At 40.3% G+C, this 22,341-nt stretch overlaps 1 protein-coding gene across 1 annotated transcript in view; it reads right to left on the bottom strand.

The window, feature by feature from the left end:
- Positions 1-21,425, bottom strand: part of LOC130921638 (uncharacterized) — a 117,209-nt gene extending 95,784 nt beyond the window's left edge. The window contains exon 1 of the mRNA XM_057845754.1: positions 21,162-21,425. Coding sequence (XP_057701737.1) covers positions 21,162-21,164 — 3 coding nt within the window. The 5' untranslated portion in view covers positions 21,165-21,425. The remainder of the gene's footprint in view (positions 1-21,161) is intronic.
- Between the last annotated feature and the right edge of the window lie 916 nt (positions 21,426-22,341).

The raw sequence follows: 22,341 nt of genomic DNA, 5'->3' as shown, positions 1-22,341 counted from the left end.
TGGTCATTTTCTGTTGATTTGGAGAAATTTAGTTTTTTCCCCATTGAAAATGAATGGGAAAAATTTTGGACGTCCATGTAAGTCAATGGCGGCACCCTTCATAAGCGTCAATGGAATTGGGGAAGTTTGGGGGACACGTCCTATTGATATCTGGTCATTTTCTGTTGATTTGGGGTAATTTTGTTTTTTCCCCATTGAAAATGAATGGGAAAAATTTTGGACGTCCATGGCAGTCAATGGCATCGACATCTATATAGTCAGTTGAATCCAAGTACATTGGCATCAGTAGATTCGACATGCATGGCCGTCAATGGCATCAATGCAATGTAAATTCCATTGGAAATCCCATTGGAAGTGAATGGGACTTTTCCCATTCGAAATGAATGGGATAGTTTTTGGCAAATTTCCGAGGAAGCGTAATTTTTTTCCAAATTCTGTATACAACTTTTATGCCCCTCACCGTCCCGGAATTTTTGATGCCCAAATTATGTGATTTGGTCAAAAATTGTAGGACTAGATACATTTTGAAACTTTTTTTTTTTTCACGGAAAATTGCCGTTTACGGACGAACGGAAAAATTTTCGGGGCCATTTGTAAAGTTTCCTGTGTCACGCGAAAATTCCGGTCGTGCCGATACTTGAACGGTGCCGATCGGTCTAACGGTTCGGGCTGTGAAGCGCGCGTTTTTTTTCCATTCAAAATGAATAGGAAAGTTTTTGGCAAATTTCCGGGGAACCGTAAATTTTTGCCAAATTCTGTATACAACTTTTATGCCCCTCACCGTCCCGGAATTTTTGATGCCCAAATTATGTGATTTGGTCAAAAATTGTAGGACTAGATACATTTTGAAACTTTTTTTATTTTTCGGAAAATTGCCGTTTACGGGCGAACGGAAAATTTTTCGTGGCGGTTTGAAAAATTCCCATCGTCACGCGAAAAATCCGGTCGTGCCGATACTTCAACGGTGCCGATCGGTGCTACGGTTTGGGCTGTGCGTTGGCTCAAAAAAACGCGGAGAATTATTGAATAATAATAATAAAAAACTAGAAACTGCAATTTCGGGAGAAATTACACACCTTGGTCTTTCCTCTGTGGAGACACAGATCTTAGCCCCACTCAGGTCTATCAATAGAATGGATCATAATGCCAGTCATTGGCAAAAAACAAAGTAAAAGCCGTTAGAAATGAATGGGAGAATTGGACGTCCATGGACGTCAATGGCGGCACCTTTCATAATTGTTAATGGAATCGGGGAAGTTTGGGGGACACGTCCTAATGATATCTAGTCATTTTCTGTTGATTTGGGGAAAAAAAAAAAATTCCCATTGAAAATGAATGGGAAAAATTTTGGACGTCCATGGACGTCAATGGTATCAACTTACATAAGCGTCAATGGAATCCAAGTACATTGGCATCAATAAAATGAACAAACATGAAGAAATGCCATTGGAAATGAATGGGAAGTTTAGACGTCCATGAACGTCAATGGCATCACCCTCCATAAGCGGCAATGCAATCGGGGACATTTGGGGGAAACGTCCTAATGATATCTAGTCATTTTCTGTTGATTTGGGAAAAAAAAAAAAAAATCCCATTGAAAATGAATGGGAAAAATTTTGGACGTCCATGGACGTCAATGGTATCAACTTACATAAGCGTCAATGGAATCCAAGTACATTGGCATCAATAAAATGAACAAACATGAAGAAATGGCTTTGGAAATGATTGGGAAGTTTGGACGTCCATGGACGTCAATGGCATCACCCCCCATAAGCGGTAATGCAATCGGGGACATTTGGGGGACACGTCCTAATGATATCTAGTCATTTTCTGTTGATTTGGGAAAAAAAAAAAAAAATCCCATTGAAAATGAATGGGAAAAATTTTGGACGTCCATGGACGTCAATGGTATCAACTTACATAAGCGTCAATGGAATCCAAGTACATTGGCATCAATAAAATGAACAAACATGAAGAAATGGCTTTGGAAATGATTGGGAAGTTTGGACGTCCATGGACGTCAATGGCATCACCCCCCATAAGCGGTAATGCAATCGGGGACATTTGGGGGACACGTCCTAATGATATCTAGTCATTTTCTGTTGATTTGGGGAAAAAAAAAAAATTCCCATTGAAAATGAATGGGAAAAATTTTGGACGTCCATGGACGTCAATGGTATCAACTTACATAACCGTCAATGGAATCCAAGTACATTGGCATCAAAAGAATGAACAAACATGAAGAAATGCCATTGGAAATGAATGGGAAGTTTGGACGTCCCTGGACGTCAATGGCATCACCCTCCATAAGTAGCAATGCAATCGGGGACATTTGGGGGACAGGTCCTATTGATATCTAGTCATTTTCTGTTGATTTGGGGAAAAAAAAAAATTTCCCATTGAAAATGAATGGGTAAAATTTTGGACGTCCATGGACGTCAATGGCAGCACCCCCCATAAGCGTCAATGGAATTGGGGACGTTTGGGATATACGTCCTATTGATATCTGGTCATTTTCTGTTGATTTGGAGAAATTTAGTTTTTTCCCCATTGAAAATGAATGGGAAAAATTTTGGACGTCCATGTAAGTCAATGGCGGCACCCTTCATAAGCGTCAATGGAATTGGGGAAGTTTGGGGGACACGTCCTATTGATATCTGGTCATTTTCTGTTGATTTGGGGTAATTTTGTTTTTTCCCCATTGAAAATGAATGGGAAAAATTTTGGACGTCCATGGCAGTCAATGGCATCGACATCTATATAGTCAGTTGAATCCAAGTACATTGGCATCAGTAGATTCGACATGCATGGCCGTCAATGGCATCAATGCAATGTAAATTCCATTGGAAATCCCATTGGAAGTGAATGGGACTTTTCCCATTCGAAATGAATGGGATAGTTTTTGGCAAATTTCCGAGGAAGCGTAATTTTTTTCCAAATTCTGTATACAACTTTTATGCCCCTCACCGTCCCGGAATTTTTGATGCCCAAATTATGTGATTTGGTCAAAAATTGTAGGACTAGATACATTTTGAAACTTTTTTTTTTTTCACGGAAAATTGCCGTTTACGGACGAACGGAAAAATTTTCGGGGCCATTTGTAAAGTTTCCTGTGTCACGCGAAAATTCCGGTCGTGCCGATACTTGAACGGTGCCGATCGGTCTAACGGTTCGGGCTGTGAAGCGCGCGTTTTTTTTCCATTCAAAATGAATAGGAAAGTTTTTGGCAAATTTCCGGGGAACCGTAAATTTTTGCCAAATTCTGTATACAACTTTTATGCCCCTCACCGTCCCGGAATTTTTGATGCCCAAATTATGTGATTTGGTCAAAAATTGTAGGACTAGATACATTTTTAAACTTTTTTTATTTTTCGGAAAATTGCCGTTTACGGGCGAACGGAAAATTTTTCGTGGCGGTTTGAAAAATTCCCATCGTCACACGAAAAATCCGGTCGTGCCGATACTTGAACGGTGCCGATCGGTGCTACGGTTTGGGCTGTGCGTTGGCTCAAAAAAACGCGGAGAATAAGATGAATAATAATAATAATAACTAGAAACTGCAATTTCGGGAGAAATTACACACCTTGGTCTTTCCTCTGTGGAGATACAGATCTTAGCCCCACTCAGGTCTATCAATAGAATGGATGATAATGCCAGTCATTGGCACAAAACAAAAAGCCATTAGAAAAAATGAACTGGAGAATTGGACGTCCATGGACGTCAATGGCGGCACCCTTCATAATTGTTAATGCAATCGGAGACATTTGGGGGACACGTCCTATTGATATCTAGTCATTTTCTGTTGATTTGTGGAAAAAAAAAAAATTCCCATTGAAAATGAATGGGAAAAATTTTGGACGTCCATGGACGTCAATGGTATCAACTTACATAAGCGTCAATGGAATCCAAGTACATTGGCATCAATAGAATGAACAAACATGAAGAAATGCCATTGGAAATTAATGGGAAGTTTGGACGTCCATGGACGTCAATGGCATCACCCTCCATAAGCGGCAATGCAATCGGGGACATTTGGGGGACACGTCCTATTGATATCTAGTCATTTTCTGTTGATTTGGGGAAAAAAAAAAAATTCCCATTGAAAATGAATGGGAAAAATTTTGGACGTCCATGGACGTCAATGGCAGCACCCCCATAAGCGTCAATGGAGTTGGGGACGTTTGGGGTATACGTCCTATTGATATCTGGTCATTTTCTGTTGATTTGGAGAAATGTAGTTTTTTCCCCATTGAAAATGAATGGGAAAAATTTTGGACGTCCATGTAAGTCAATGGCGGCACTCTTCATAAGCGTCAATGGAATTGGGGAAGTTTGGGGGACACGTCCTATTGATATCTGGTCATTTTCTGTTGATTTGGGGTAATTTTGTTTTTTCCCCATTGAAAATGAATGGGAAAAATTTTGGACGTCCATGGCAGTCAATGGCATCGACATCCATATAATCAATTGAATCCAAGTACATTGGCATCAGTAGATTTGACATGCATGGCCGTCAATGGCATCAATGCAATGTAAATTCCATTGGAAATCCCATTGGAAGTGAATGGAACTTTTCCCATGTGAAATGAATGGGATAGTTTTTGGCAAATTTCCGAGGAAGCGTAATTTTTTTCCAAATTCTGTATACAACTTTTATGCCCCTCACCGTCCCGGAATTTTTGATGCCCAAATTATGTGATTTGGTCAAAAATTGTAGGACTAGATACATTTTGAAACTTTTTTTTTTTTCACGGAAAATTGCCGTTTACGGACGAATGGAAAAATTTTCGGGGCCATTTGTAAAGTTTCCTGTGTCACGCGAAAATTCCGGTCGTGCCGATACTTGAACGGTGCCGATCGGTCTAACGGTTCGGGCTGTGAAGCGCGCGTTTTTTTTCCATTCAAAATGAATAGGAAAGTTTTTGGCAAATTTCCGGGGAACCGTAAATTTTTGCCAAATTCTGTATACAACTTTTATGCCCCTCACCGTCCCGGAATTTTTGATGCCCAAATTATGTGATTTGGTCAAAAATTGTAGGACTAGATACATTTTGAAACTTTTTTTATTTTTCGGAAAATTGCCGTTTACGGGCGAACGGAAAATTTTTCGTGGCGGTTTGAAAAATTCCCATCGTCACGCGAAAATTCCGGTCGTGCCGATACTTGAACTGTGCCGATCGGTGCTACGGTTTGGGCTGTGCGTTGGCTCAAAAAAACGCGGAGAATAAGATGAATAAATAATAAGTACAATAAAGTTGCACAATAACAATACCTTGTTCTTTCTTTCAGAAAGACCAAGGTAATAACTAGAAACTGCAATTTCGGGAGAAATTACACACCTTGGTCTTTCCTCTGTGGAGATACAGATCTTAGCCCCACTCAGGTCTATCAATAGAATGGACCATAATGCCAGTCAATGGCACTAAAAAAAGTAAAAGCCATTAGAAAAGAATGGGAAATTTGGACGTCCATGGCCGTCAATGGCGGCGCCCTTCATAAGCGTCAATGGAATTGGGGAAGTTTGGGGGACACGTCCTATTGATATGTGGTCGTTTTTTGTTGATTTGGGGAAAAAAAAAAAAATTCCCATTGAAAATGAATGGGAAAAATTTTGGACGTCCGTTGACGTCAATGGTATCAACTTACATAGGCGTCAATGGAAACCAAGTACATTGGCATCAATAGAATGAAAAAACATAATTAAATGCCATTAGAAATGAATGGGAAATTTGGACGTCCGTGGCCATCAATGGCGGCGCCCTCCATAAGCGGCAATGCAATCGGGGACATTTGGGGGACACGTCCTAATGATATCTAGTCATTTTCTGTTGATTTGGGGGAAAAAAAAAAATTCCCATTGAAAATGAATGGGAAAATTTTTGGACGTCCATGGACGTCAATGGTATCAACTTACATAAGCGTCAATGGAATCCAAGTACATTGGCATCAATAGAATGAACAAACATGAAGAAATGCAATTGGAAATAAAAAGGAAGTTTGGACGTCCGTGGACGTCAATGGCATCACCCTCCATAAGAGGCAATGCAATCGGGGACATTTGGGGGACACGTCCTATTGATATCTAGTCATTTTCTGTTGATTTGGGGGGAAAAAAAAAATTCCCATTGAAAATGAATGGGAAAATTTTTGGACGTCCATGGACGTCAATGGTATCAACTTACATAAGCGTCAATGGAATCCAAGTACATTGGCATCAATAGAATGAACAAACATGAAGAAATGCCATTGGGATTTAATGGGAAGTTTGGACGTCCATGAACGTCAATGGCATCACCCTCCATAAGCGGCAATGCAATCGGGGACATTTGGGGGACACGTCCTAATGATATCTAGTCATTTTCTGTTGATTTGGGGGAAAAAAAAAATTTCCCATTGAAAATGAATGGGAAAAATTTTGGACGTCTATGGACGTCAATGGTATCAACTTACATAAGCGTCAATGGAATCTAAGTACATTGGCATCAATAGAATGAACAAACATGAAGAAATGCCATTGGAATAAATGGGAAGTTTGGACGTCCCTGGACGTCAATGGCATCACCCTCCATAAGCAGCAATGCAATTGGGGACATTTGGGGGACACGTCCTATTGATATCTAGTCATTTTCTGTTGATTTGGGGAAAAAAAAAAAATTCCCATTGAAAATGAATGGGTAAAATTTTGGACGTCCATGGACGGCAATGGCAGCACCCCCCATAAGCGTCAATGGAGTTGGGGACGTTTGGGGTATGCGTCCTATTGATATCTGGTCATTTTCTGTTGATTTGGAGAAATGTAGTTTTTTCCCCATTGAAAATGAATGGGTAAAATTTTGGACGTCCATGGACGTCAATGGCAGCACCCCCCATAAGCGTCAATGGAGTTGGGGACGTTTGGGGTATACGTCCTATTGATATCTTGTCATTTTCTGTTGATTTGGAGAAATGTAGTTTTTTCCCCATTGAAAATGAATGGGAAAAATTTTGGACGTCCATGTAAGTCAATGGCGGCACCCTTAATAAGCGTCAATGGAATTGGGGACGTTTGGGGGACACGTCCTATTGATATCTGGTCATTTTCTGTTGATTTGGGGTAATTTTGTTTTTTCCCCATTGAAAATGAATGGGAAAAATTTTGGACGTCCATGGCAGTCAATGGCATCGACATCCATATAATCAATTGAATCCAAGTACATTGGCATCAGTAGATTCGACATGCATGGCCGTCAATGGCATCAATGCAATGTAAATTCCATTGGAAATCCCATTGGAAGTGAATGGGACTTTTCCCATTCGAAATGAATGGGATTGTTTTTGGCAAATTTCCGAGGAAGCGTAATTTTTTTCCAAATTCTGTATACAACTTTTATGCCCCTCACCGTCCCGGAATTTTTGATGCCCAAATTATGTGATTTGGTCAAAAATTGTAGGACTAGATACATTTTGAAAGTTTTTTTTTTTTCACGGAAAATTGCCGTTTATGGACGAACGGAAAAATTTTCGGGGCCATTTGTAAAGTTTCCTGTGTCACACGAAAATTCCGGTCGTGCCGATACTTGAACGGTGCCGATCGGTCTAACGGTTCGGGCTGTGAAGCGCGCGTTTTTTTTCCATTCAAAATGAATAGGAAAGTTTTTGGCAAATTTCCGGGGAACCGTACATTTTTGCCAAATTCTGTATACAACTTTTATGCCCCTCACCGTCCCGGAATTTTTGATGCCCAAATTATGTGATTTGGTCAAAAATTGTAGGACTAGATACATTTTGAAACTTTTTTTATTTTTCGGAAAATTGCCGTTTACGGGCGAACGGAAAATTTTTCGTGGCGGTTTGAAAAATTCCCATCGTCACGCGAAAAATCCGGTCGTGCCGATACTTCAACGGTGCCGATCGGTGCTACGGTTTGGGCTGTGCGTTGGCTCAAAAAAACGCGGAGAATTATTGAATAATAATAATAACTAGAAACTGCAATTTCGGGAGAAATTACACACCTTGGTCTTTCCTCTGTGGAGATACAGATCTTAGCCCCACTCAGGTCTATCAATAGAATGGACCATAATGCCAGTCAATGGCACTAAACAAAGTAAAAGCCATGAGAAAAGATTGGGAGAATTGGACGTCCATGTCCGTCAATGGCAGCACCCTCCATAATTGTTAATGGAATCGGGGAAGTTTGGGGGACACGTTCTATTGATATCTAGTCATTTTCTGTTGATTTGGGAAAAAAAAAAAAATTTCCCATTGAAAATGAATGGGAAAAATTTTGGACGTCCATGGACGTCAATGGTATCAACTTACATAAGCGTCAATGGAATCCAAGTACATTGGCATCAATAAAATGAACAAACATGAAGAAATGCCATTGGAAATGAATGGGAAGTTTGGACGTCCATGAACGTCAATGGCATCACCCTCCATAAGCGGCAATGCAATCGGGGACATTTGGGGGACACGTCCTAATGATATCTAGTCATTTTCTGTTGATTTGGGAAAAAAAAAAAAATCCCATTGAAAATGAATGGGAAAAATTTTGGACGTCCATGGACGTCAATGGTATCAACTTACATAAGCGTCAATGGAATCCAAGTACATTGGCATCAATAGAATGAACAAACATGAAGAAATGCCTTTGGAAATGAATGGGAAGTTTGGACGTCCATGGACGTCAATGGCATCACCCCCCATAAGCGGCAATGCAATCGGGGACATTTGGGGGACACGTCCTAATGATATCTAGTCATTTTCTGTTGATTTGGGGAAAAAAAAAAATTTCCCATTGAAAATGAATGGGAAAAATTTTGGACGTCCATGGACGTCAATGGTATCAACTTACATAAGCGTCAATGGAATCCAAGTACATTGGCATCAATAGAATGAACAAACATGAAGAAATGCCATTGGAAATGAATGGGAAGTTTGGACGTCCCTGGACGTCAATGGCATCACCCTCCATAAGCAGCAATGCAATCGGGGACATTTGGGGGACAGGTCCTATTGATATCTAGTCATTTTCTGTTGATTTGGGGAAAAAAAAAAATTTCCCATTGAAAATGAATGGGTAAAATTTTGGACGTCCATGGACGTCAATGGCAGCACCCCCCATAAGCGTCAATGGAATTGGGGACGTTTGGGATATACGTCCTATTGATATCTGGTCATTTTCTGTTGATTTGGAGAAATGTAGTTTTTTCCCCATTGAAAATGAATGGGAAAAATTTTGGACGTCCATGGAAGTCAATGGCGGCACCCTTCATAAGCGTCAATGGAATTGGGGAAGTTTGGGGGACACGTCCTATTGATATCTGGTCATTTTCTGTTGATTTGGGGAAATTTTGTTTTTTCCCCATTGAAAATGAATGGGAAAAATTTTGGACGTCCATGGCCGTCAATGGCATCGACATTCATATAGTCAATTGAATCCAAGTACATTGGCATCAGTAGATTCGACATGCATGGCCGTCAATGGCATCAATGCAATGTAAATTCCATTGGAAATCCCATTGGAAGTGAATGGGACTTTTCCCATTCGAAATGAATGGGATAGTTTTTGGCAAATTTCCGAGGAAGCGTAATTTTTTTCCAAATTCTGTATACAACTTTTATGCCCCTCACCGTCCCGGAATTTTTGATGCCCAAATTATGTGATTTGGTCAAAAATTGTAGGACTAGATACATTTTGAAACTTTTTTTTTTTTCACGGAAAATTGCCGTTTACGGACGAACGGAAAAATTTTCGGGGCCATTTGTAAAGTTTCCTGTGTCACGCGAAAATTCCGGTCGTGCCGATACTTGAACGGTGCCGATCGGTCTAACGGTTCGGGCTGTGAAGCGCGCGTTTTTTTTCCATTCAAAATGAATAGGAAAGTTTTTGGCAAATTTCCGGGGAACCGTAAATTTTTGCCAAATTCTGTATACAACTTTTATGCCCCTCACCGTCCCGGAATTTTTGATGCCCAAATTATGTGATTTGGTCAAAAATTGTAGGACTAGATACATTTTGAAACTTTTTTTGTTTTTCGGAAAATTGCCGTTTACGGGCGAACGGAAAATTTTTCGTGGCGGTTTGAAAAATTCCCATCGTCACGCGAAAATTCCGGTCGTGCCGATACTTGAACTGTGCCGATCGGTGCTACGGTTTGGGCTGTGCGTTGGCTCAAAAAAACGCGGAGAATAAGATGAATAAATAACTAGAAACTGCAATTTCGGGAGAAATTACACACCTTGGTCTTTCCTCTGTGGAGATACAGATCTTAGCCCCACTCAGGTCTATCAATAGAATGGACCATAATGCCAGTCAATGGCACTAAACAAAGTAAAAGCCATTAGAAAAGATTGGGAGAATTGGACGTCCATGTCCGTCAATGGCAGCACCCTCCATAAGCGTCAATAGAGTCGGAGACGTTTAGGGGACACGTCCTATTGATATCTGGTCATTTTCTGTTGATTTGGGAATTTTTTTTTTTTTCCCCATTGAAAATGAATGGGAAAAATTTGGACGTCCATGGACGTCAATGGCATCACCCTCCATAAGCATCAATGCTATCGGAGACATTTGGGGTAAAGGTCCTATTGATATCTGGTGATTTCCTACTGATTTGGGGACATTTTTTGTTTTTGCCATTGAAAATGAATGGGAAAAATTTGGACGTCCATGGACGTCAATGGCATCACCCTCCATAAGCATCAATGCTATCGGGGACATTTGGGGTAAAGGTCCTATTGATATCTGTTGATTTCCTACTGATTTGGGGACATTTTGTTTTTTCCCCATTTAAAATGAATGGGAAAAATTTTGGACGTCCATGGCCGTCAATGGCATCGACATCCATATAGTCAATAGAATCCAAGTACATTGGCATCAGTAAATTCGACATGCATGGCCGTCGATGGCATCAATGCAATGTAAAGTCCATAGGAAATCCCATTGGAAGTGAATGGGAACTTTTCCCATTGGAAATGAATGGGATAGTTTTTGGCAAATATCCGGAGAACCGTAAATTTTTTCCAAATTCTGTATACAATCTTTATGCCCCCCACCGTCCCGGAATTTTTGATGTCCAAATTATGTGATTTGGTCAAAAATTGTAGGATAAGTAGCGTTTTGAAACTTTTTTTTTTTTCCGGAAATTTGCCGTTTACGGGCGAACGGAAAATTTTTCGGGGCCGTTTGAAAAATTCCCATCGTCGCGCGAAAATTCCGGTCGTGCCGATACTTGAACGGTACCGATCGGAGGTACGGTTCGGGCTGCGCGGCGCGCCGAAAAAAACGTCAACAATTATTGAATAATAATAATAATAACTAGAAACTGCAATTTCGGGAGAAATTACACACCTTGGTCTTTCCTCTGTGGAGATACAAATCTTAGCCCCACTCAGGTCTATCAATAGAATGGACCATAATGCCAGTCATTGGCACTAAACAAAGTTAAAGCCATTAGAAAAAATTGGGAGAATTGGACGTCCATGTCCGTCAATGGCAGCACCCTCCATAATTGTTAATGGAATCGGGGAAGTTTGGGGGACACGTCCTATTGATATCTAGTCATTTTCTGTTGATTTGGGAAAAAAAAAAAAAATTCCCATTGAAAATGAATGGGAAAAATTTTGGACGTCCATGGACGTCAATGGTATCAACTTACATAAGCGTCAATGGAATCCAAGTACATTGGCATCAATAAAATGAACAAACATGAAGAAATGCCATTGGAAATGAATGGGAAGTTTGGACGTCCATGAACGTCAATGGCATCACCCTCCATAAGCGGCAATACAATCGGGGACATTTGGGGGACACGTCCTATTGATATCTAGTCATTTTCTGTTGATTTGGGAAAAAAAAAAAAATCCCATTGAAAATGAATGGGAAAAATTTTGGACGTCCATGGACGTCAATGGTATCAACTTACATAAGCGTCAATGGAATCCAAGTACATTGGCATCAATAGAATGAACAAACATGAAGAAATGCCTTTGGAAATGAATGGGAAGTTTGGACGTCCATGGACGTCAATGGCATCACCCCCCATAAGCGGCAATGCAATCGGGGACATTTGAGGGACACGTCCTAATGATATCTAGTCATTTTCTGTTGATTTGGGGAAAAAAAAAAATTTCCCATTGAAAATGAATGGGAAAAATTTTGGACGTCCATGGACGTCAATGGTATCAACTTACATAAGCGTCAATGGAATCCAAGTACATTGGCATCAATAGAATGAACAAACATGAAGAAATGCCATTGGAAATTAATGGGAAGTTTGGACGTCCGTGGACGTCAATGGCATCACCCTCCATAAGCAGCAATGCAATCGGGCACATTTGGGGGAAACGTCCTATTGATATCTAGTCATTTTCTGTTGATTTGGGGAAAAAAAAAAAAATCCCCATTGAAAATGAATGGGAAAAATTTTGGACGTCCATGGACGTCAATGGTATCAACTTACATAAGCGTCAATGGAATCCAAGTACATTGGCATCAAAAGAATGAACAAACATGAAGAAATGCCATTGGAAATGAATGGGAAGTTTGGACGTCCCTGGACGTCAATGGCATCACCCTCCATAAGCAGCAATGCAATCGGGGACATTTGGGGGACAGGTCCTATTGATATCTAGTCATTTTCTGTTGATTTGGGGAAAAAAAAAAAATTCCCATTGAAAATGAATGGGTAAAATTTTGGACGTCCATGGACGTCAATGGCAGCACACCCCATAAGCGTCAATGGAATTGGGGACGTTTGGGATATACGTCCTATTGATATCTGGTCATTTTCTGTTGATTTGGAGAAATGTAGTTTTTTCCCCATTGAAAATGAATGGGAAAAATTTTGGACGTCCATGTAAGTCAATGGCGGCACCCTTCATAAGCGTCAATGGAATTGGGGAAGTTTGGGGGACACGTCCTATTGATATCTGGTCATTTTCTGTTGATTTGGGGTAATTTTGTTTTTTCCCCATTGAAAATGAATGGGAAAAATTTTGGACGTCCATGGCAGTCAATGGCATCAACATCCATATAGTCAATTGAATCCAAGTACATTGGCATCAGTAGATTCGACATGCATGGCCGTCAATGGCATCAATGCAATGTAAATTCCGTTGGAAATCCCATTGGAAGTGAATGGGAACTTTTCCCATTCGAAATGAATGGGATAGTTTTTGGCAAATTTCCGAGGAAGCGTAATTTTTTTCCAAATTCTGTATATAACTTTTATGCCCCTCACCGTCCCGGAATTTTTGATGCCCAAATTATGTGATTTGGTCAAAAATTGTAGGACTAGATACATTTTGAAACCTTTTTTTTTTTCACGGAAAATTGCCGTTTACGGACGAACGGAAAATTTTTCAGGGCCATTTGTAAAGTTTCCTGTGTCACGCGAAAATTCCGGTCGTGCCGATACTTGAACGGTGCCGATCGGTCTAACGGTTCGGGCTGTGAAGCGCGCGGTTTTTTTCCATTCAAAATGAATAGGAAAGTTTTTGGCAAATTTCCGGGGAACCGTAAATTTTTGCCAAATTCTGTATATAACTTTTATGCCCCTCACCGTCCCGGAATTTTTGATATCCAAATTATGTGATTTGGTCAAAAATTGTAGGACTAGATACATTTTGAAACTTTTTTTATTTTTCGGAAAATTGCCGATTACGGGCGAAAGGAAAATTTTTCGTGGCGGTTTGAAAAATTCCCATCGTCACGCGAAAAATCCGGTCGTGCCGATACTTCAACGGTGCCGATCGGTGCTACGGTTTGGGCTGTGCGTTGGCTCAAAAAAACGCGGAGAATTATTGAATAATAATAATAATAACTAGAAACTGCAATTTCGGGAGAAATTACACACCTTGGTCTTTCCTCTGTGGAGATACAGATCTTAGCCCCACTCAGGTCTATCAATAGAATGGACCATAATGCCAGTCAATGGCACTAAACAAAGTAAAAGCCATGAGAAAAGATTGGGAGAATTGGACGTCCATGTCCGTCAATGGCAGCACCCTCCATAATTGTTAATGGAATCGGGGAAGTTTGGGGGACACGTTCTATTGATATCTAGTCATTTTCTGTTGATTTGGGAAAAAAAAAAAAATTTCCCATTGAAAATGAATGGGAAAAATTTTGGACGTCCATGGACGTCAATGGTATCAACTTACATAAGCGTCAATGGAATCCAAGTACATTGGCATCAATAAAATGAACAAACATGAAGAAATGCCATTGGAAATGAATGGGAAGTTTGGACGTCCATGAACGTCAATGGCATCACCCTCCATAAGCGGCAATGCAATCGGGGACATTTGGGGGACACGTCCTAATGATATCTAGTCATTTTCTGTTGATTTGGGAAAAAAAAAAAAATCCCATTGAAAATGAATGGGAAAAATTTTGGACGTCCATGGACGTCAATGGTATCAACTTACATAAGCGTCAATGGAATCCAAGTACATTGGCATCAATAGAATGAACAAACATGAAGAAATGCCTTTGGAAATGAATGGGAAGTTTGGACGTCCATGGACGTCAATGGCATCACCCCCCATAAGCGGCAATGCAATCGGGGACATTTGGGGGACACGTCCTAATGATATCTAGTCATTTTCTGTTGATTTGGGGAAAAAAAAAAATTTCCCATTGAAAATGAATGGGAAAAATTTTGGACGTCCATGGACGTCAATGGTATCAACTTACATAAGCGTCAATGGAATCCAAGTACATTGGCATCAATAGAATGAACAAACATGAAGAAATGCCATTGGAAATGAATGGGAAGTTTGGACGTCCCTGGACGTCAATGGCATCACCCTCCATAAGCAGCAATGCAATCGGGGACATTTGGGGGACAGGTCCTATTGATATCTAGTCATTTTCTGTTGATTTGGGGAAAAAAAAAAATTTCCCATTGAAAATGAATGGGTAAAATTTTGGACGTCCATGGACGTCAATGGCAGCACCCCCCATAAGCGTCAATGGAATTGGGGACGTTTGGGATATACGTCCTATTGATATCTGGTCATTTTCTGTTGATTTGGAGAAATGTAGTTTTTTCCCCATTGAAAATGAATGGGAAAAATTTTGGACGTCCATGGAAGTCAATGGCGGCACCCTTCATAAGCGTCAATGGAATTGGGGAAGTTTGGGGGACACGTCCTATTGATATCTGGTCATTTTCTGTTGATTTGGGGAAATTTTGTTTTTTCCCCATTGAAAATGAATGGGAAAAATTTTGGACGTCCATGGCCGTCAATGGCATCGACATTCATATAGTCAATTGAATCCAAGTACATTGGCATCAGTAGATTCGACATGCATGGCCGTCAATGGCATCAATGCAATGTAAATTCCATTGGAAATCCCATTGGAAGTGAATGGGACTTTTCCCATTCGAAATGAATGGGATAGTTTTTGGCAAATTTCCGAGGAAGCGTAATTTTTTTCCAAATTCTGTATACAACTTTTATGCCCCTCACCGTCCCGGAATTTTTGATGCCCAAATTATGTGATTTGGTCAAAAATTGTAGGACTAGATACATTTTGAAACTTTTTTTTTTTTCACGGAAAATTGCCGTTTACGGACGAACGGAAAAATTTTCGGGGCCATTTGTAAAGTTTCCTGTGTCACGCGAAAATTCCGGTCGTGCCGATACTTGAACGGTGCCGATCGGTCTAACGGTTCGGGCTGTGAAGCGCGCGTTTTTTTTCCATTCAAAATGAATAGGAAAGTTTTTGGCAAATTTCCGGGGAACCGTAAATTTTTGCCAAATTCTGTATACAACTTTTATGCCCCTCACCGTCCCGGAATTTTTGATGCCCAAATTATGTGATTTGGTCAAAAATTGTAGGACTAGATACATTTTGAAACTTTTTTTGTTTTTCGGAAAATTGCCGTTTACGGGCGAACGGAAAATTTTTCGTGGCGGTTTGAAAAATTCCCATCGTCACGCGAAAATTCCGGTCGTGCCGATACTTGAACTGTGCCGATCGGTGCTACGGTTTGGGCTGTGCGTTGGCTCAAAAAAACGCGGAGAATAAGATGAATAAATAATAAGTACAATAAAGTTGCACAATAACAATACCTTGTTCTTTCTTTCAGAAAGACCAAGGTAACTAGAAACTGCAATTTCGGGAGAAATTACACACCTTGGTCTTTCCTCTGTGGAGATACAGATCTTAGCCCCACTCAGGTCTATCAATAGAATGGATCATAATGCCAGTCATTGGCAAAAAACAAAGTAAAAGCCGTTAGAAATGAATGGGAGAATTGGACGTCCATGGACGTCAATGGCGGCACCTTTCATAATTGTTAATGGAATCGGGGAAGTTTGGGGGACACGTCCTAATGATATCTAGTCATTTTCTGTTGATTTGGGGAAAAAAAAAAAAATCCCATTGAAAATGAATGGGAAAAATTTTGGACGTCCATGGACGTCAATGGTATCAACTTACATAAGTGTCAATGGAATCCAAGTACATTGGCATCAATAGAATGAACAAACATGAAGAAATGGCTTTGGAAATGATTGGGAAGTTTGGACGTCCATGGACGTCAATGGCATCACCCCCCATAAGCGGTAATGCAATCGGGGACATTTGGGGGACACGTCCTAATGATATCTAGTCATTTTCTGTTGATTTGGGGAAAAAAAAAAATTTCCCATTGAAAATGAATTGGAAAAATTTTGGACGTCCATGGACGTCAATGGTATCAACTTACGTAAGGGTCAATGGAATCCAAGTACATTGGCATCAATAGAATGAACAAACATGAAGAAATGCCATTGGAAATTAATGGGAAGTTTGGACGTCCGTGGACATCAATGGCATCACCCTCCATAAGCAGCAATGCAATCGGACACATTTGGGGGAAACGTCCTATTGATATCTAGTCATTTTCTGTTGATTTGGGGAAAAAAAAAAAATTCCCATTGAAAATGAATGGGAAAAATTTTGGACGTCAATGGACGTCAATGGTATCAACTTACATAAGCGTCAATGGAATCCAAGTACATTGGCATCAATAGAATGAACAAACATGAAGAAATGCCATTGGAAATGAATGGGAAGTTTGGACGTCCCTGGACGTCAATGGCATCACCCTCCATAAGCAGCAATGCGATTGGGGACATTTGGGGGACAGGTCCTATTGATATCTAGTCATTTTCTGTTGATTTGGGGAAAAAAAAAATTTTCCCATTGAAAATGAATGGGTAAAATTTTGGACGTCCATGGACGTCAATGGCAGCACCCCCCATAAGCGTCAATGGAGTTGGGGACGTTTGGGGTATACGTCCTATTGATATCTGGTCATTTTCTGTTGATTTGGAGAAATTTAGTTTTTTCCTCATTGAAAATGAATGGGAAAAATTTTGGACGTCCATGTAAGTCAATGGCGGCACCCCTCATAAGCGTCAATGGAATTGGGGAAGTTTGGGGGACACGTCCTATTGATATCTGGTCATTTTCTGTTGATTTGGGGTAATTTTGTTTTTTCCCCATTGAAAATGAATGGGAAAAATTTTGGACGTCCATGTAAGTCAATGGCGGCACCCTTCATAAGCGTCAATGGAATTGGGGAAGTTTGGGGGACACGTCCTATTGATATCTGGTCATTTTCTGTTGATTTGGGGTAATTTTGTTTTTTCCCCATTGAAAATGAATGGGAAAAATTTTGGACGTCCATGGCAGTCAATGGCATCGACATCTATATAGTCAATTGAATCCAAGTACATTGGCATCAGTAGATTCGACATGCATGGCCGTCAATGGCATCAATGCAATGTAAATTCCATTGGAAATCCCATTGTAAGTGAATGGGGACTTTTCCCATTCGAAATGAATGGGATAGTTTTTGGCAAATTTCCGAGGAAGCGTAATTTTTTTCCAAATTCTGTATACAACTTTTATGCCCCTCACCGTCCCGGAATTTTTGATGCCCAAATTATGTGATTTGGTCAAAAATTGTAGGACTAGATACATTTTGAAACTTTTTTTTTTTTCACGGAAAATTGCCGTTTACCGACGAACGGAAAAATTTTCGGGGCCATTTGTAAAGTTTCCTGTGTCACGCGAAAATTCCGGTCGTGCCGATACTTGAACGGTGCCGATCGGTCTAACGGTTCGGGCTATGAAGCGCGCGTTTTTTTTCCATTCAAAATGAATAGGAAAGTTTTTGGCAAATTTCCGGGGAACCGTAAATTTTTGCCAAATTCTGTATACAACTTTTATGCCCCTCACCGTCCCGGAATTTTTGATGCCCAAATTATGTGATTTGGTCAAAAATTGTAGGACTAGATACATTTTGAAACTTTTTTTATTTTTCGGAAAATTGCCGTTTACGGGCGAACGGAAAATTTTTCGTGGCGGTTTGAAAAATTCCCATCGTCACGCGAAAAATCCGGTCGTGCCGATACTTCAACGGTGCCGATTGGTGCTATGGTTTGGGCTGCGCGGCGCGCCGAAAAAAACGACTATAATAATAAGAAGAATAATAAAAAGTACAATAAAGTTGTACAACAACATAACCTTGTTCTTTCCCTTGGAAAGACCAAGGTAATAAGTACAATAAAGTTGCACAATAACAATACCTTGTTCTTTCTTTCAGAAAGACCAAGGTAATAAGAACAATAAAGTTGCACAATAACAATACCTTGTTCTTTCTTTCAGAAAGACCAAGGTAATAAAGTTGCAGAATAACAATACCTTGTTCTTTCTTTCAGAAAGACCAAGGTAATAAGAACAATAAAGTTGCACAATAACAATACCTTGTTCTTTCTTTCAGAAAGACCAAGGTAATGAACAAATAAAAATCCAAAGTGCACGTTGACAGCTAAGATATTCTGAACTAGGGCTGGGCGATATAGCCTTACGTACGTATCACGATAAATTGAGCAGATTTACCTCGATAACGATAAATGACGATAAATTCGCCCAAGCAGACTGTTTTATAATTTGAAAATTTGAATCAATGCATGGAATACAAATTAACTGTTTCTCGTTAAATTTATTTAACCAGCTTTCAATTTAACAATTGCACATGCAGTCTAAACATTAAGTATTAAAAAAAATCGTGTAAACAATAAGAATTCTAGTGTGAACATTTATAACAGCTTGTATGACTTGAAAAATGTACATTATAAAAATCTTGTAAACAATAAGAATTCTAGTGTGAACATTTATAACAGCTTGTATGAATTGAAAAATGTACATTATAAAAATCAATATGACGACTGTGCAAACATGTCATTCTAACACAAATGACGTGCAGCTTTAACAGTACACTTCAGACAACTTATTGGTAATGGCTGCTGTGACATAATTATTCAACACAAGTGTTTACGTCAAGGTTTCAGTTTTTTTTTTGTTCCCCGAAACCTTTTTTAATAAATGCACCCCCCACACAGACACAACCAGATTAAAGCTGTATTGCTCTGATGCCAATGAAACATTTAAGGTTTTATGATGGCAGAATAAAGCAAACACATACAGAAAAATAGCTGTGGCCATTAAACTGTCATATTATATATAGGCTTCACTGTTGGATTATACTTTACGCTGAGTGCTTTACCATTATGAAAGCTTTCAGAGAAATCACACAGAGATGCCAAATAACACGACATTATGATTGCTACATGAAGTCCGTGCCCAGTCCACTCATTAATTTCAGCCGTTTCGACAAGGTTAGAGCCGCTGTCCGACTCTTTCACGTTCATTTGTAGCCGTTGTTAGCTGCTAGCGTTAGCCTGTGGCTTGGCTACCAAAAGAAAGCACTGAAAGCATCCTCTCCTAATATCGTGAGAACCAGGGAGGACAGCGGGTGAAAGCCCGTCTGGAACCCGCCAAGAGTTTACTTAATGTCGGGTGAAAGTTTGGCGAAGCTAACTTAAGCCCGACTCCATCCCGTTTACTTGTAGCGTTAGGCGCTAGCGTTAGCCTACTGGGCTTCTGTTTGATTGGCTTCCTGAAAACCACGTGACTCCATACGTAAGCACACTGTCTGCTTTCTTAAAGGGGAATGAACATAGCCGAACAACACAGCGTCAAAGCGGGATAAAAAGACTATATTTTCTTGTTTTATTAAATTACCGAATTTACCGACATGGTCAAAATTACGTCGGTCATCGTGAAGAATTTCGGTGACGGTAAATTTTCGGTTTACCGCCCTGCTCTATTCTGAACCTCCCCATCAGAGCAAATAAAACTAAATATCATAAATAGGCCATTTTAACTCTTTGCTTGCTCTTAAAGATTTAATCCATTTTCTGTTGCATTGCTTTTTTTTTTTTTTTTTTTTTTTGCTGTTTCAGAAAACATGCTCTGAATCTTATACCGGAACTGCGTTCCAGCCATGAATCTTATACCGGAACTGCGTTCCTGACCGTTCCTGTCCACTTTCACCCCTGTCTACACTGCATATTATAGTGTACGGTATGAGTCCAGTGTTTAATTTACTTGCATATTGAGTGTGCAGCGCTACCTGCAAATGGGCCTCAAAAGTAAAACAAAACTTGTGAGTGGAATTTAAACGATTTAAAACATGTGATTTTCAAGTTTGGAGATTCCATTTTATAATGCAAGCAAACTCCCTTAAGATTGTAGATCTGTTCAACAAACAGAAATAAACTTTGCTTTTAAAATGCAGCATGTTTGTACAAGAGGAGATTGGTCCACTGCGGCATGAACTGTTGAACTGTGAAGCTGCAGAGGCATTTATACACCCAAAACTCCCTCCACTCACTCACTAAAGAATTTGGCCCGTCTGCATGAATCGAAGCCTTTTAAAAAAGTGAAGGACTTGCGGAAGCTTAACAACCGAGCCTGTGCCGCTCTCTTTGTCAGTGTTCTCACACTCCAGCAGCTTGAGATGCTGCGGGCTGCTGATGGGAACCAGTCCCACCAAGTGTGCTCAGGACAACAAAAAGTTTTATAGTCATTCAACAAGTGACATCCAATTATGTGTAGCAATGTACGCGGATACTTCCCTTGGGTGGGCTTGTGTTGTAATTAGACACTTAAAAAAGAACCTGACTGTAGTTGCAAACACACTTGACTCAGACAAAGAGGCAAACATGCCTAAGCTAGACACTCATGATGTCTCCCACTTGGTCAGTGGAGTATTGGGAGTTCTTAAAGCAGATCATAACAATGAGACAAAAGGACAAATGCATGCATTTACCATCTTCACAGAAGTTTCTCCACTATCGGGCAGCAACTTTGATCATAATCCTTCACAGAGACGCTCCCTGAGATCTGCGCTGAGAGACTTGCCATGTTTAGTGCAATAGCTGTCATCTGTTAAAATATGTCCACATGACAGTCCTGATGGAAAACTGACAAAAGCCATGTAGTTTCCTCATAGAGTTTAGCACTTAAGCACTTAAGAAAGGGAGAAAAATAAAAAACAAGTTGTCCGGCAAGTCTCCTTGTTCATGTCTCTCTGGGTTCTCTGAGTTTTGTGAGCAAGCTGGGGGAGAACTAGGGAGAGAAAGAGGGAGGGATAGAGAGATTGTTAGAAAAGTGGGAGGAGAAAACCTTTCCCTTTTGGAGGAAATCCCCCTGGAGGCTTTTCAGTTTCTTCTCTCTCACACACAAACACATAACGTTCACACAATCCATGCTGGCTTTATCACACACCCAAACACACCCTGAACTGAGACATAATATCACCCAAGAGAGACAAGCCATTCTGCGCAAACATCGATGGCATGCGTGGTTATATGCAGAGAATGGATTTGTCAAGCGTTGAAGCACGCGTCCGTGCAGATGTCTTCTTATTTCAGGAGAGAGCAAGCACCCCTCTTATTCGGCCCCTTTCGTTCTATTTTAATCGGCCGGAGCTTTAAGACGAATGAGTGTGTCTGTCTCGGCACACAGTCTGCTTCAGGCTTTCTCATTTCCTTCCTTTAGTGATTGTCTTCAGGCGGACAGTCCAGCCTTTGACTCTAATCAAAGTGGAGAGTCAAGAGGGGCTTCCTTGCTTGAGGCAGTAAGCTAACCGCCTTCACATTTGACCTGAGGAATGTGCTGGTGCACCCTCAAGAAGGCTTTCTTTTAAACATCTGGACTCGGAAGTGCGCGTGGTGTTTGAAAGCAATGTCAACCTGCATCATATTCTTAAACGGGAAGATTGACAGGGTTTTATTATTTCATGATTGGGGACGATTAACCAACCTTGAACTGTTGAATCTTTACAGTGCAGGAACGTTCCATGAATATTTTTGTTTTGAGGTGATGTATTGTGTTTAATTCGGCAGGTATTCGGCTGGTGAAGCTGAGGATCAAGCCTCGCTCTTGTCCTTCTGGTTCTCACACGGTCTTCGGAATTTCTCACAGATGTAAAGCTATGCCAATATCCT

The sequence above is a fragment of the Corythoichthys intestinalis genome, chromosome 9 (genome assembly GCF_030265065.1).
Source record: "Corythoichthys intestinalis isolate RoL2023-P3 chromosome 9, ASM3026506v1, whole genome shotgun sequence".
NCBI classification, from domain to species: Eukaryota; Metazoa; Chordata; class Actinopteri; order Syngnathiformes; family Syngnathidae; genus Corythoichthys; species Corythoichthys intestinalis.
Note: the sequence above shows the minus strand (reverse complement) of the source record. Positions and strands in the feature narration are given on the sequence as shown.